This window comes from Gnatocerus cornutus, chromosome 10 (genome assembly GCF_029298725.1).
Source record: "Gnatocerus cornutus isolate USDA-ARS CGAHR chromosome 10, icGnaCorn1.1, whole genome shotgun sequence".
Classification (NCBI taxonomy): Eukaryota; Metazoa; Arthropoda; class Insecta; order Coleoptera; family Tenebrionidae; genus Gnatocerus; species Gnatocerus cornutus.
In genome coordinates this window covers 2,286,198-2,300,349 of record NC_142242.1, presented here as the reverse complement: position 1 = coordinate 2,300,349, position 14,152 = coordinate 2,286,198, and the positions used below count along the sequence as shown (strand labels likewise).

At 36.6% G+C, this 14,152-nt stretch overlaps 3 protein-coding genes across 3 annotated transcripts in view; 2 read left to right on the top strand and 1 right to left on the bottom strand.

The window, feature by feature from the left end:
- The window catches only part of LOC148167106 (uncharacterized), a 49,933-nt gene extending 41,608 nt beyond the window's left edge, over positions 1-8,325 (top strand). The window contains exons 7-13 of the mRNA XM_088047070.1: positions 2,960-3,184; positions 5,948-6,090; positions 6,171-6,293; positions 6,353-6,455; positions 6,510-6,667; positions 7,044-7,156; positions 7,392-8,325. Coding sequence (XP_087903196.1) covers positions 2,960-3,184; positions 5,948-6,090; positions 6,171-6,293; positions 6,353-6,455; positions 6,510-6,667; positions 7,044-7,156; positions 7,392-7,521 — 995 coding nt within the window. The 3' untranslated portion in view covers positions 7,522-8,325. The remainder of the gene's footprint in view (positions 1-2,959; positions 3,185-5,947; positions 6,091-6,170; positions 6,294-6,352; positions 6,456-6,509; positions 6,668-7,043; positions 7,157-7,391) is intronic.
- A 73-nt stretch (positions 8,326-8,398) lies between these two features.
- LOC148167105 (putative ANKRD40 C-terminal-like protein) lies at positions 8,399-8,801 on the top strand. Its single transcript, XM_088047072.1, has 2 exons — positions 8,399-8,466; positions 8,522-8,801. Exons 1-2 carry the CDS (start codon positions 8,448-8,450, stop codon positions 8,767-8,769), a joined length of 267 nt encoding a protein of 88 aa, XP_087903198.1. The 5' UTR covers positions 8,399-8,447; the 3' UTR covers positions 8,770-8,801.
- LOC148167104 (xanthine dehydrogenase-like) lies at positions 8,760-13,915 on the bottom strand. The gene is made up of 16 exons (XM_088047069.1): positions 13,753-13,915; positions 13,659-13,702; positions 13,383-13,555; positions 12,826-13,336; positions 12,549-12,778; positions 12,397-12,499; positions 11,929-12,347; positions 11,716-11,884; positions 11,552-11,670; positions 10,451-11,506; positions 10,247-10,405; positions 10,072-10,200; positions 9,779-9,909; positions 9,381-9,730; positions 8,908-9,021; positions 8,760-8,857 (listed from the first exon to the last, which is right to left on the bottom strand). The coding sequence occupies exons 1-16, from the start codon at positions 13,770-13,772 to the stop codon at positions 8,790-8,792; spliced, it is 3,795 nt and encodes a 1,264-aa protein (XP_087903195.1). The 5' UTR covers positions 13,773-13,915; the 3' UTR covers positions 8,760-8,789.
- Between the last annotated feature and the right edge of the window lie 237 nt (positions 13,916-14,152).

The following is a 14,152-nucleotide window of genomic DNA, read 5'->3' as shown; positions in this document are numbered from 1 at the left end:
GAATATTGCACAAAACATTAAATTTTATTCTCTGGAAATGCATGTTCCATTTACTGTTATTACAAAATCAGACAAGACCGAGCAAGATATATGAGCCCATCGACTTAGATAACGAAAACTGTCGTAATTCAAAATTTATTTTACCTCCACATGGAGAATAAAAGTTACAGGCGGAGTGTCCACTGTATGACCGGTTTATTTGTTTTATAAACTTGTAAATATCACGTCTTATTTTAGGAAAAAAACGTAGGAAAATGTTTTTAACAGATAATACGGTTTATTGAAAATGATTTTTGTCATGTGTTGAAACCAATTTGTATGTACATATGTAAAATATGTTATTAATAACCGTTGGCGCAGTATATCCATAACTCTAATGCTGTAATATTTGATAAATTAAAGTACCATTGCGTGTGCTTTTCAAGTTGATTGTTTGCTACAATAGCATTACTATAATATTGTTACGACGTGTACATTAAACAAAACTTATTCTTTTCGTTAAATTTAACGGTGTCTAGTTCGTTATCATTACTACGTCAACCACATTCATATCGTACGAAAAACCTGTTTACTCCCACTGAGTACATATATATATTTATTTTGATTTGTTTTGTTTCGTGTTTATAATTAATTATGTTTATTTAGCCAAATAAAGGGAATTGATTTCAGGATCAGTATAATCTGTACATCATTGTGTATTTTTCGCTTTGCCCAAATTAGTAATGATGCATTTATGGATTTCCCTCTAGCTTTAGTATTAGCTATTCAACTATAGCCGCCATCACTAGTTCGGGATTTTATTGTTATTAGACGGCTTATCTAGGTGAAGTGGTGTCATGGGATCACTCGTTCCACATCAGCTAAATTATTGATTACTTTCCTGAAGTTAGCATAGAATTACTCTGACGGATTCTAAGTTGTAATAAAAAAAATGTTTGCGACAACAAAAGTTTTCAGGCGTGCTCAGTTTTTGCGGATACGCCAGGGGCGTTACTATATTTATACATTTTCTTGTTTTTGTCGGGCGTCCAAAACTTTAGTGCATGCGCCAGGTCCTACATGCCTCAATTAAATCTGTCAATCATTACGATTGATGGTTAAAATATATTTAAATATACTATAACTAATTGATACTACTAGTTAATAAATTTTGGACAAAAATAAATTTGAAGACGTTTTAGTATCTATTCTATTCTTCACTGTAGTTTTCATAGTTTTGATATTACAACAATAAAATTTGGGGAGATTACTATCTTTGACTAGCTCGGTGTCAGGCCTTAATCTCAAAAACTTAGAACAAGGAACACAATTTTTTGAAAGAACCCACTTTTTCTATTCAGGCCTGCAATTTTGCTAGTTTTAATCCAACAACAATACATTTTTGAAAGACTACTATTTTTGATGTGTGCATTGACTGTTCCAAATCCCAAAAAATTAAAACAAAAAACCCAATTTTTAGAAATTTTCATGTTTATGACGAGCTAAAAATTTTCAACAATTTCTACTCAAGCTTGTAATTTTTATAGTTTTAGTCCTAGATTAATAAAATTTTAGGAGACTATTATTCTTGACTTACTTATTCACTGTTCCAAATCCCAAAAAATTAGAGCAACAAATACAGTTTTTAGAAATTTTCATTATCAAGACAAACTAAAAATTTTCAACATTTTTATTCAAGGCTGTAATTTTAATAGTTTTGACGCTAGACCAATGAAATTTGGAAAAAATACTACTTTAGGGTTGTTTGTAAAGTGTATCAAATTCCAAAAATTTAGATCAAAAAACATAATTTTTTAATTTTTTTTTTCAAGGCGACCATAAATTGTTTAATATCTTCTAGTAACGCCAGTAATTTTGAAATTTCTGATGCTACAGGAATGAAGCTTGGAGAGATTACTATCTTTTATTAGTTTATTAGTTAGTTTAAAATTTAGTACAATAAACACAATTTTTAAAAATTTTAATTTTATAATGAGCGAAAAATTTCTTGCGTTTTCGATTCAAGTCTATAATTTTGACAATTTTGATGCTACAATAGTAAAATTTGGGAAAATTACTGTTTTTGACTTATTGATTGTGTGCTGTAAGTTTCAAAAATTTAAATCAACAGACACAATTTTTAGAAATTTTTATTTTTCTGACTAAAAATCTCATTTGAAGCATCACCATGAAATATTATAGTCAATGTGTAATGATAAAAACAAAATTAATCAGTGGCTGTTAACTAAACCTAACTTTTTTTTAAGTCAAATTTAAAATATAACGAAATTTTGGTGGATGCGCCGGGAGCAACAATTTATCTCAAACCTCCAATTCCATCCCTGTTACTTATTTTTCTGTACATTTGCCAGAGAATTATAACAAGAGTGAAATTGTAGCTCTGCATCGCCGCGAAAGCATTTGCGAGCACGGCACATTTTAAGTAGTTATTTGCGCATTTTTTCTGCTTTCTGCATTGGTGCCATAGCTGAATAAAGCCGTTTCTTGAATTTCTGCGGTTTGGTTTTCAATGGCAAATATAACGGGTTGATTAACTTTGAACAATTTCATTGGACCGCAAAAATTGGCCACCGTTCGCGGTTTGTTTATTTTTGTGAGCTGCGAGTTGTTATTAGCTGTTGACCACACCATAGCAGCATACATATTTGAAATACGCTCTAGCACACAATACTCCTTTGCATGGTCTCTGCGAGGTCGTTCAGCTTCGACCGCAACCCTAATATTGCGGACGAATTTAAGACCTAAAAAATTTATTTCTGAGGCGTATTGTAAGAACCACAATTCCTTGAGCTTCCTATACAAGAACGCGAGTTAATTCGAAATTTATGCATATCAGATTATATGGGCGGCCGAACGTAAATGCGGGAAGGAAGTTTTGTGTTTTTTTTAAATAATTCATGTTTCGGTTCGAGAATTTGTTTCGTGTGCTATTAAATATTTAACGGAATTTTTTGGATAGGTTACACAGGGAAAACGTGCGAAGAACAAACGAATCCTTGTACATCGATGCCTTGTCAGAATGGGGCGACGTGCACTGGGAATGTCACACAGTTTAAATGCGAGTGCCTTACGGGATTTTCGGGAACACTTTGCCAACACAGCCACAACGACTGCGAATCCTCACCTTGCGTCCACGGGATATGCGTCGATCAAGAGGACGGATATAAATGTTTCTGTCAACCCGGTAAGTATTTGGCTTCTTATCACCCTTGCAAAAGTCGAAAGCTTTCGGTGGACATCCTAGCATTTTTCCAACAAAAATTCAATCGATCAGTCTTTCTTAATTGTTGTGATTAATTTGTTTACATTTACGCCGGCGTTGTTGTTGATCATAATCCCTTGGAACAAAATATGGGTTTATAAACCAGACGTGATTTAGTTTCCTGCCTCGTTTTGATCATTTAAACTTTTAAAATCCGCGATATTTTCTAATTAGCGGAGTGTTTCCTGGAATAATTTCTATAATGCGACTTTTTGAAAATATTAAAAAATAATGAAGGAGTCTTGGAGATGGCTTGCGTTGTAGCTTCCAAGTTTTAATTTTGTGGAATTACTTGCATTTGAATTTTTATGAGCTGTGTAAAGTACGGCTGAAGCCCGATAGGGCGTGTATTTTTCCAGCTGATTTTGTTATTCAATTATGACGAAATTAAGTACAAATTACTTTTCGAGTTTAACTTCAAAAGCTGTTTTCACTTGAGAGGAGTGTAGGAATGCGTCAGATGTAGAAAGTACTTTATTAATTTAGGGTTAGAACCTTTCAGTACCCTGCGTGGAGGAAGTTTGTGTTTTTTGCTTGATCAGTCAGACCTATCTAAATTGATTTTCCTAACAATTTAGCTTTAATAGTAACGTCTTTTATTGTCGAATGTCTCCTAGACTGTTATTTAATTTAATTAAAGGAAATTGGGTGCAATTTAGATTATCTTTAAAGAGGGAAGAAAATAAATTGGTGATGTTAACAGGACGATGGGGATATTATTGTGTAATGCCGATTGATAGGGCCGTTCTGACGTCTCAATTTTTCTCCGGGGATGTTTAATTATTAAATTATTTGTTTAGTAAGCACGAAAATAATCCGTTTGTGTCAAGGCTGGAATTATCACTTTTCAACCCTCACATCCGCGGTAAAATTGCATCAGCAGACAATAGTTGAAAATCCCCAGCATTGACGTATTCGAAATTGGAACAAATAATACTCGAAAGCTAAGGGAAATGTCAACACGAGAATTTTTATTTGTCATTTATTACGTTTCAAATGAGAGCCATGGAAAACATGAACTTTTCACAGAGATAAAAAGTTATTGAAAACTAGCTAACACACGACTCTTTGAAACGGCGCAGGCTAAACACATCGTGAAAAGAACCCATTTTTCAATTTTCAAGATGTTTGTAAAGAGTGTATTCATTCTCCAAACTCTGTACTCTGTACAATAAATTCTATATGAGCCGAGTTATCAACTAGCAAATTACACTGTGCATAATACGTGACTAAAATTCTTTCAAAAAAACTTCTTCTGCGTGACATTTACTCAAATTTTAAAGAAACGTATAATTAACATAATCCTCTTGATTTATGCCGAGCGAAGAACTTTTTTATGTGCTTCTCTCTGAATTGCTGAAATTGACACAATTGAATTAAGTGAGATATCGGCATTTGTTAGTGCACTCAGATCGAGAAGATTCGGAATAATTTTAAATGTTTTATAACTTTTATTGATGATACAGAGAACAGCGCTGTTCGCACAATTAAAATGGAAATTATGAAGGCTTGATCAAGAATATTATATCCATTTTCTTTTATTTAGTCAAACGGAATGAATGCGGAATTATCAAGTTCTGCATTTTACATTTTCGTTTTAACATATTCGACATAAATCAATAGCTTGAATCTACATTGTACTATCAATAAGTAACAGTTCTGTGGCATTTAAATTTTGATAACCGAGTCTACTGTAAATGTAAATCATGTGATGTATTACAGTAAAACTTCAAGAGAAGTGTATATTTCAACTTCATGTTGGTTGGAAGTAATTCGAAATTTTATGCAAGTTGTAGATAGTTCGTCTAGATAGAGAGATACCGATTTTCTTTATTTTTGCAGTGGCGAATAAAGACAAGAGTTGGAGGCAATTTGTACTTACTAATTTTTGCATTTATGAAGTAAATGAGTTTCGTTAAATGCCAAGAAGTTGCTTCATTTCAGCAAAAGTCTTTTGTTTTTGACGAAGTTTAAGTTCATTTTAGATGAACGTCTGTTAGTTGGCTAGTTGTCAAAGTTCGTAAATATTTTTAGCCCTGGAGGGACTAACTAATTGAGTTTAGAGGTTCAACTTGAAGTATTTCATATTGGAGAATGCAGTCAATGGTGGAAGGAGTTAATTTATAGTAGATTTTATTTGGAAATAGTTACAGAGTCTGTATTTGACGAGTTTTGAGGTGTGCATATCCGTGTGTAATAAAACGAGAGAGAAGGTGTGCAGACAAAGGCTAGATTGTTTCGAACACAGAGCGTAATAACATGTTAATGCCGATCAGACGGGAGGAAAATTGGGGTAACACTGCATTGTGCATTGTAATAAACAAGTATTAGAATGTAGTACGGTTGGGCAGGGTTCATAATGAAGTTTATTCCCTTCAGATTGCCTTTTATATCACATTAGCTCCAGACATTATGGTAATTCGGAACGGGAACATGGTTACGGATACGCTATTTCAAAGTTTTACCAGGATCGAATACAATCGCTAATTAACGGCTTACTTAACGGGCGCGAATAGCGTCCCCATTAACGGTTCAATCTTTGTCACTTTGTAATTCGATCCAACAAATAAAAGAGAGTGAATGAAGGTCACTAAGGTTGCAAAACAGATTCCATTTTTCGGCTTCAGTAAAATGCGTCGTTAAGAAACTCGTTTTGAAAGCGATTAATTGGATTGATTGTTCCAGGATTTACCGGGACACACTGTGAGTACGAATATAATGAATGTGAATCATCGCCATGTACAAATGGAGGCACTTGTACCGATCACGTTGGACATTACACATGTACTTGTGGACGTGGTTTCACGGGAAAGAGATGCCAAATAAAGGTAGGGATGAATTTGATTGAAATCTCAATTAAACAAACTCCCCTGGGAAATGAGTGCTATTAAATATGAAATTCTATCAGGTGGATTTGTGCGAACCTAACCCTTGTCCCGAACCTCGATACTGCGTGGACCATGGTAATAACTACTCCTGTGAGTGCCCCAAAGGATATTCCGGACCCGATTGTTTAATTCCATCGCGTGCGGTAAGTTTCTCAAACAAAATTTTAACTTATTTTAGAAAGTTATTCGAACGACACTTAAGGCTTGCAGCACCAATCCTTGTACGAATGGCGGAACTTGTTGGAGTAATATGGACTCGTTTTATTGTGCTTGTAAACCAGGCTATACCGGCAAAACTTGCGAAGGTTATTAAGTTATCTACCAAGAATATCAGATATTAAAATAAATACTCTTTGCAGATGAGTTTGTTGTTGAAACAATAACGAACGTTGATACAATCAACAAAGAGAATGAGCTGGATCTTCAAATGCCAATTTCTATTCATCTTGATCATCTACATAATCTTTATATCGCTGCTGGAACACTAACCTGCGCTTTTGTCATTGTGGCACTTATCGTAAGTATCATTAACGGCAACGGTTTAAACCCTTAATTGCTACGCACGATTACGGTTCATCCCCTTAGCACGCATGGTGTGTATTAATACGCATTTATTATCCCTCCAATCCGAGAAGATGAGATTCCACTGTAACCTCTAATTTTTTGATTTATGAGGGAATCTCTGCAATGTTTCTTTGCTTTTTGTTTCTTTGAATGGATGTGCGTTTGTACAGCGTACAAGCATAATCCTTCATGTTAGCGACGCGTTTTGTTGTGCCGTTACTGGAAAGTTTTTTCGCGCACTTCTTGCCGTCGAGGCGCTTGTCGTAAATAAATGAAATGATAAATTTCCGCCATCTAAAGAAATATTACACATTAATCTGTCCGTGTAGGTGACAGTTTGCCACTGCCGAGTGAACAAAACGTATAAACGTTTTATTTTGCGGGCGTATCCGCTATGGGGTTGCAAGAGGAGGGTATCGCAGCCATCGACCTCGACCAATAGGTGAGTACGTCACACTAACGACTCTTCATTCTCTGTAATTAGCACTAAATGAATCCCCTGTCACGACCACATGAATCACCACTCTCCAATACACTCATCAAAATAATGATCGACCTCTATTCATGTCAAAATTTAAATTTCATACATGGAAAAGAATCGTGTACTTAGCGACATCTAGCAGACAAGCAACTTCTTACGAGATGTAATCTGCGCTTTAATGATTGATTTTTCTTAGTGAATGGTTCAGCGGGAAAGATAAAGCTCCGACTGCTACTCCCAGTCGTAGTTTACCATCTTTGGACACGACGGATATGTACTACACTTTAGATTTCAGCGAGAGTCAAAGTTCACCATTGATTCAGTAATATGGAAAATAGAACGTAATTTGGCTTGTAATTGTAGATTTTGTAAGCTCTTTTACACATGTTCTTTTCAACGATTCACTTCAATGTTGTGTTAGCTTTTTTGTGTGACCATCGCTGCATTACTTGTTACCCTGACGCACCAACAAACTTCTTCTATTTCCTGGTTATATGTACATAAAGCAACGCAAAATTTTTGATCAGTTGTTAAAAGTTGACGAGTCTTGTTAGAACAGAGTTTGGAGCTGTTCTAATTTGAACTGGAATTTGGCGCAGGGCCGGAAAGCCCTATTAAAATGTTATTGTTTGAAACAAAATTGCTCAAAGTGCTTTGCAAAATTTTGATAGTAGTTGTTGAGCAATTATAAATATATACAACAACAGTAATTGTTAGATTTGAAGTGTGCTCAACATAGTGTAATAAACATATAACTATATATTTGCGTCTAAGCAAATATAAACAATGTCTCATAGTGAAATAACCACTGTAACTGTATTTTGAGTGCTTAATTTGAACGAGCTGATTACTAAACCGAAATTATGTAAAGTACCTAACCCCAGCCTACCCATGTGCCAAAATCATGTATATGTAGTACCAATGTATCTCACTTGCCGTATAAATGGGGCTTTAAATTATTGGGAAATTGTTACTGTAAATAAGACTTATTATGTAGATGTTTCTACTTTCCACAGTGCAATGGCCATTCCATCCATATAATCGATCACTTGTTCATCACCAAATTAATCTGTTTTTAAAAACATATAATATTGGAAATTCCCCGTTTCTAATAAAGTATGTTGAAAAGGGTCCGTGTTTTTATTCGTCCCCAATCGAAACCGGTTTTTGTCGCGTCAAAAAATTTCCTATAAAAAGATGATAGCGTTGCTATTGTCAGTTTTATGTTGTCTTGTCGTAAAACTGCTCGAAAATGTATCGACCGCCCTCAGGTAATAAATAAAATTATATATCGGACATTTTCGCTTGACCAGTTTTTTTCATTAGGTAAACATGTTTTTAAAATTCGAATTGCCGATAGTGGTAGCGATTATATAGAAATCGAAATGGATTCGCACGACCTTTCGTATAGAAATTTAATGGAAAGATGTTGTCTTGAACTCAACATCGATGGCACTCAGATTGAAAAAATAAGGAAAATGCCAGACGTAAGGGTGAGATCGGACGAGGATGTGAAACGCTTCAACACTTTCGAATCGTTCGAGATATGTTTGAGCTATAAAAATGGAATATAACTTGTATTTATTTAATAAATCTATAAAACATATTGTTTGTAATTATTGGCACTGTTCATGAAAACATTTTCCACGTTTGTCGTCCCATCTGTAATAAATAAAGTTATTATTCGGGTTATTTATAATAAATGGAGTTACCGAAAGGAAACCATTTTTCGTTTGTAGAAGCGGCATCCAATCTCGCCGATGCTACGGCATTTCGGATCGCCAGAGGGACCGCCACTGTCAAACATAAAGGCGGTTCCGCAGTAGCTGTTGAATAGAAAATTTAGAAAAGAAATAAAAATAATCCCATTTGGCAATAACCAAAGCGAGGATGATCGTTATGTCCACGAATAATGGCCACTTTAGCCTTGGGACATTTTGGTTAGAATTCGCTTGGTCACTCCTTTGCCAATAGGACATATTGATTAGATATCAAACGCCAAAGGACACGTATTGTCAAGATAGCCATCACATAAATATCTCAAGATTTATTGCGCTAGCTTCTCGCATCCTGCTGTTTATGTTTGTACAAAGCGGTCGTTATTGCGCGACAGATTTCAGCCATAATTGGGGTGGCTAGACCGAGTGACTTCTCCTGCATTTTAAAATTAGCACATTCCAATTACCTTTAGATTTTAACACTCCCACTGGATTTGGATTATCTTTAGGAAATTTAATCCTGAAATCGACGGGAATGTCCTTCGGCCCCGGCGGCGTATAAGTCCACGTGTTATTGGTCAATATTTTCCCCTCGTAATTGTATACGATTTTCTCAGTAGTATAGTACCCTAATCCCATCATAAACGCCCCTTCAACTTGCCCTATATCAACCGCAGGACTCATCGATTGTCCAGTGTCCTCAATCAAATCAACCCTTGAAACGAGGTGTTGACCAGTTAAGACATCCAAGAGAACTTCAACGGCACAAACACCGTAGATCAAGTATTCGTGAACGTCGGGCTCTTTGGGCGAAAATCTGGAAATTTTATTCAGATGAAAAATCGATTTACGTTAAACACTTTACAGTCCAATTGCTGACAAATTGACGAAGTCCTCGAAACAGGCTTTTATCCAATCTTCCCACGTACCATTTGGCAATTTATCCTTGTAGGGTTGAATACGAATAATCAGTTGATCACAAGCTTGGATTACGCCCTGGATAGAAAAATTAATTGATAGAGAAAAAATGTATTTTTCATTACAAACGCTGCTGATTTATATTAATATCGCGACTCTGTATGAGATTTTCACGCATGCTATCATGAATATTAATTTGATCTTGGAGCTTTAACCGCAAATTATGTATAATTTTCTTACGTAACAAACGGCTTCTGATGTCACACTACCCCCGGTTGTTGTGTTATTAGGAGCATTAAAACTGTTACTTGGTAGTACCGCAACTTTTTCCAGTGGAATTCCAAGTTTATACGCGCAAACTTGTGCAGCCTGAAATTACAATTAAATTAAGAAATTTCAAAAAAAGTTATCGTACTTTAGTGTTAATTCCCTGACCCATTTCAATTCCACCATGGGAAATCTGTACGGTACCATCCCCATGGAAGATGGAGACTACCACTGAAAATGGACCACCCACACCCAGAAAGTAGGTCATGGGTACTATACAAAAACCCTTCTTTTTCCACCGGTTTGCCTAAAATTGCAGAGATTGAAGAGTTCTTATTTATTTAGTCGCAACCTTATTAAATGTGTCGATATCCTTCTTCCGCTGCTCGTTATCGGCCCATGTGGTCAAATCGTCGATGTATTTAGTTAGCGGAGAGTTCTGTGGAAAATTAGCTTGTCTGAACGCCAGAGAGTCCATGTTTAAAGTCATGGCGCAGTGCTCCATGATTGCTTCAATGGACCCTAAGCCTTCGGTACTTCCTGGAGCTCGTGCCCAAGTATTGTTATGTGTATCCGTGTTAGCAACTTTCATGTGAATTTCAAAAGTATCGTTGACGTAACTCCCAGTAAAGTTACTAAGGATTTCTCCTCCTGGGATTTCATTGAGGACAGCACCGATATCGGAATAATGCGTGCAGGTCAAATACTGAATCACTCCTTTATCATCAAGACCGACTTCGTAGTCAGTTGACAGTGGAAACCGTTTGCCAATAACCGCCATGTTATCCGTTAGAGACATGTAGAGTCTCACTGGTTTATTCAGTTTGTACGCCGCTAGAGCTGTCGCGCACGAAACCAATCCGTTTCGGCTAATTTTGGAGCCAAACGCTCCTCCAAGTCTCCGGACCGAAATGTTAATCTTAGATTGGTTTATCTTGAGCATTTGGGATATAGCAAGCTGTATTTGGTCCATCCACTGCGACGACGGATAAACGTCTAACCCGTTTTCGTTAGGAATAACGACGCAACACTGATTCTCCAAGTGGAAGTGGTACTGGTGGTAAATATCAAACGTACCCTTAACAACGTGTTTGATATCAGTACCTTTTCGTGTAGGATTAACAACTTGAACTTCTTGTATTTTATCGGTACGACCCGTGGCTAGAATTTGACGCACTGATAGCAAAGGTGCTACAAGAGGCAAACTGTATGAAACTTCCACCAAACTAGCTGCAGTTTTTAAGACAGCCGTCGAGTTCCCAATTAAAATACCAAGCGGCTGTTGATAGAAAAGAACACGACCGCTACAGAAAATTTCTTCTTTAGCCGGGAATAAATCCAAGGGGGTGAAACAATTCTCACCGGGGATGTCGTCGTGGGTGTAGAACGCCACGACGCCCTCGATTTCCTAAACACGCAGTTTATTTAAAGTGAGAACAATTTCCGGACATACCAAAGCTTTGCTGGCGTCAATGTTATTTACGGTGGAGTTAGGAGGAGCCTCTGCCAGAATCATAGTACCGTATAATTGGTGAGGAACTTCAGGCATGTCGTATAAGAATTTAGCTTGACCTGAAAACCAAAATCACCATTTTATGTCTTCTATGAATGAATTACCTGAAGTTTGAGCCAATGATTCTATTTTTGGGACTGCTTCTGTTAACGGATATAACGATTCGTTAGTTTCATAGTCCTGTGCTCCGGTAGAAATCGGTCGTTCTAGTATTGGACCTCCGGATATGTTTTCCGGTGATAATTTACCATTGGGAGCGATCATCAAAACGGTCTAAAAACATAACTAGAACCTTTAAGTCGCTTATAAGCTCATACTTTATAGAAAAGCGCTATCGCCAGCTGTTTCCGGAACTCCGGTCTCGGATCTGGTGGAATTACGTCACAAATCAACTCATCTGATAAAGATGCGTAAGCTTGTTGCAGAGTTTCGTTATCGAATAAATTTTTTCCAGTTAACAATTTTTCCGTTTCTGAAGCGTGTATAAATTTAGGATTTATGTTTCCGTAGACAATGGAAGCAGCGTCCAAATTGCCGTTTGAATTAAATTGGAATAAAAACCCAGCATTGACGTTGGCGTGAGTGTTTTGAGCGCGAGGCATGATTTTGTAGCTCACATACTTGACAGTATCAGAGGCGTAGCTAGGAAAAGAGATCGTTTTTAAAACTTTCAACTTCATATCTTGGTTTATAAAGTCGTGTGGGAGGTATTCAGCCTGCGTTCCATCGGTTGCAACTTAAAGGAAAATGTTTGAGTGGTTCCCTAGGTTTTATTGACTACTCACCGACGGAGAGTTTAACTCCTACGGTTTCTAGGATAAGGAAAATGTCAGAAGGGAAATCGTGGTTATCGTGTTTCATCATGAGATTTCCGGCTATTGTTCCAATCTGCAATGGTGACATGAAAGAAGAGCCGGGAAATTTAATTAAAACTCACATTCCTCACAGGAACGTTTGCAACTAAGTCAATATGATTAGCTAATTGTTTTAGGTACGAGAACTCCGGATTTTCATTTCCAATTTGGTTGAAGACTTCCATGGCTGTCGTTAGTGAAGTATTAGCCCCCAAGACTAACCTCGAGTCCACGATTTCACTGACTTTAAGTTCGGCAACAGACGTGACATCGATGTAAACATCCACACTTCGGTTGTACGAAGAGAAAACTCCTAAAACCGCTCATAAAAACTCTGAATTATGAAATGAATTATGCTACCCTTAGCTGTATTTCCAGCAACCAATTTATACGAGGTGTCTCCGAGTTGCTTTAAAATAGTAAGCAAATCGCTCAAAGAATAAACCTTCATCCATTTAGAGTCTGCGAGTTGGTGATAGAACGGCGCTTTGACCTCATTACAGTTCGTTGTACACTTCTTTTCGCATTTATCTTTTTTACAGGTCTTCAAGTCTTCTATATCAGGATATTGACCAAGTATCTCTGAACTAGCATCTGTGCAAAGTGATTTAAACGCGGAAAGAATTGGTCTATAACCGGTGCAACGGCAGATGTTGCCACCAAATGAATTTTCAACTTCCGCCATTGTTAGTTTTTTAGATTCATAAAGCGCATACATGTTCATCACCATTCCAGGGGAGCAAAAACCGCATTGCGTCCCATTAAATGTCGCTAAAGTTTCCTGAATAGTGTGATAACCATTAACAGGATCCCCAATACCTTCAATGGTATAAATTCTCCAGCCATTGCATGATAAAAGAGGAATCAAGCACTGCAAAGACGTAATTAGAAAGTGACAATATCGAATTGGGACGTACTGAATTCACTGCCAGGTACACATCTTTGTCGGTAACTGAATCTTTGGTGTATAGAACGACGATACAAGCGCCACAGCCCCCTTCAAAGCACAACCCCTTTGTGCCAGTTAGTTGTAAAGTGTTTCTAATATAACTATTTAACGAGGTATTTGGCGTTACATTGTCGGCGTTAACTACAAATCAAACAAACGTCAATAGAATGATACGTGGACAACGTTGAAATAGTTTGAAAGTTCGCGTCAGACCATAATTATAGCGCAAATTACACGTACTTACCAATATATTCCTTGTCTTGAACGTACAGTTTAATTTGTTGGGATCTAAAAATAGATACACTCAATATATTGTTAACTAAATGAAATGTACCAACTTTTTTATATCTGATGCCATTGTGGCAATAAATTTGCCAGGATATGTTTTTCCTAGCGCACGTCACTACACTCCGCAACGAAATAACTTGGAAAGCAAACAATCACTGATGAGCAGGTAATTTATCTAAACCTGTTTATAGTTTACTCACAATTTGCATTACTCTAAAATTCTAACCGATAGCTGATTTTATCTAATCACTGAATTTTGTTTCTGGTCCTTTAAGAGAGTGGGGGAATTTTGTATTTTTTGTAATTTTGTAATTTTTTTACGTCTTTTGTCCTAATTATTCCAGGCTTCTATGTTTCTATTATCCGCGAATTGTGGAGATGCCAATTTCATCATTTTTTCATTATATTTGCAGAATTGGTCGTTCCAAAACGATTTTATTAAATTCTGAA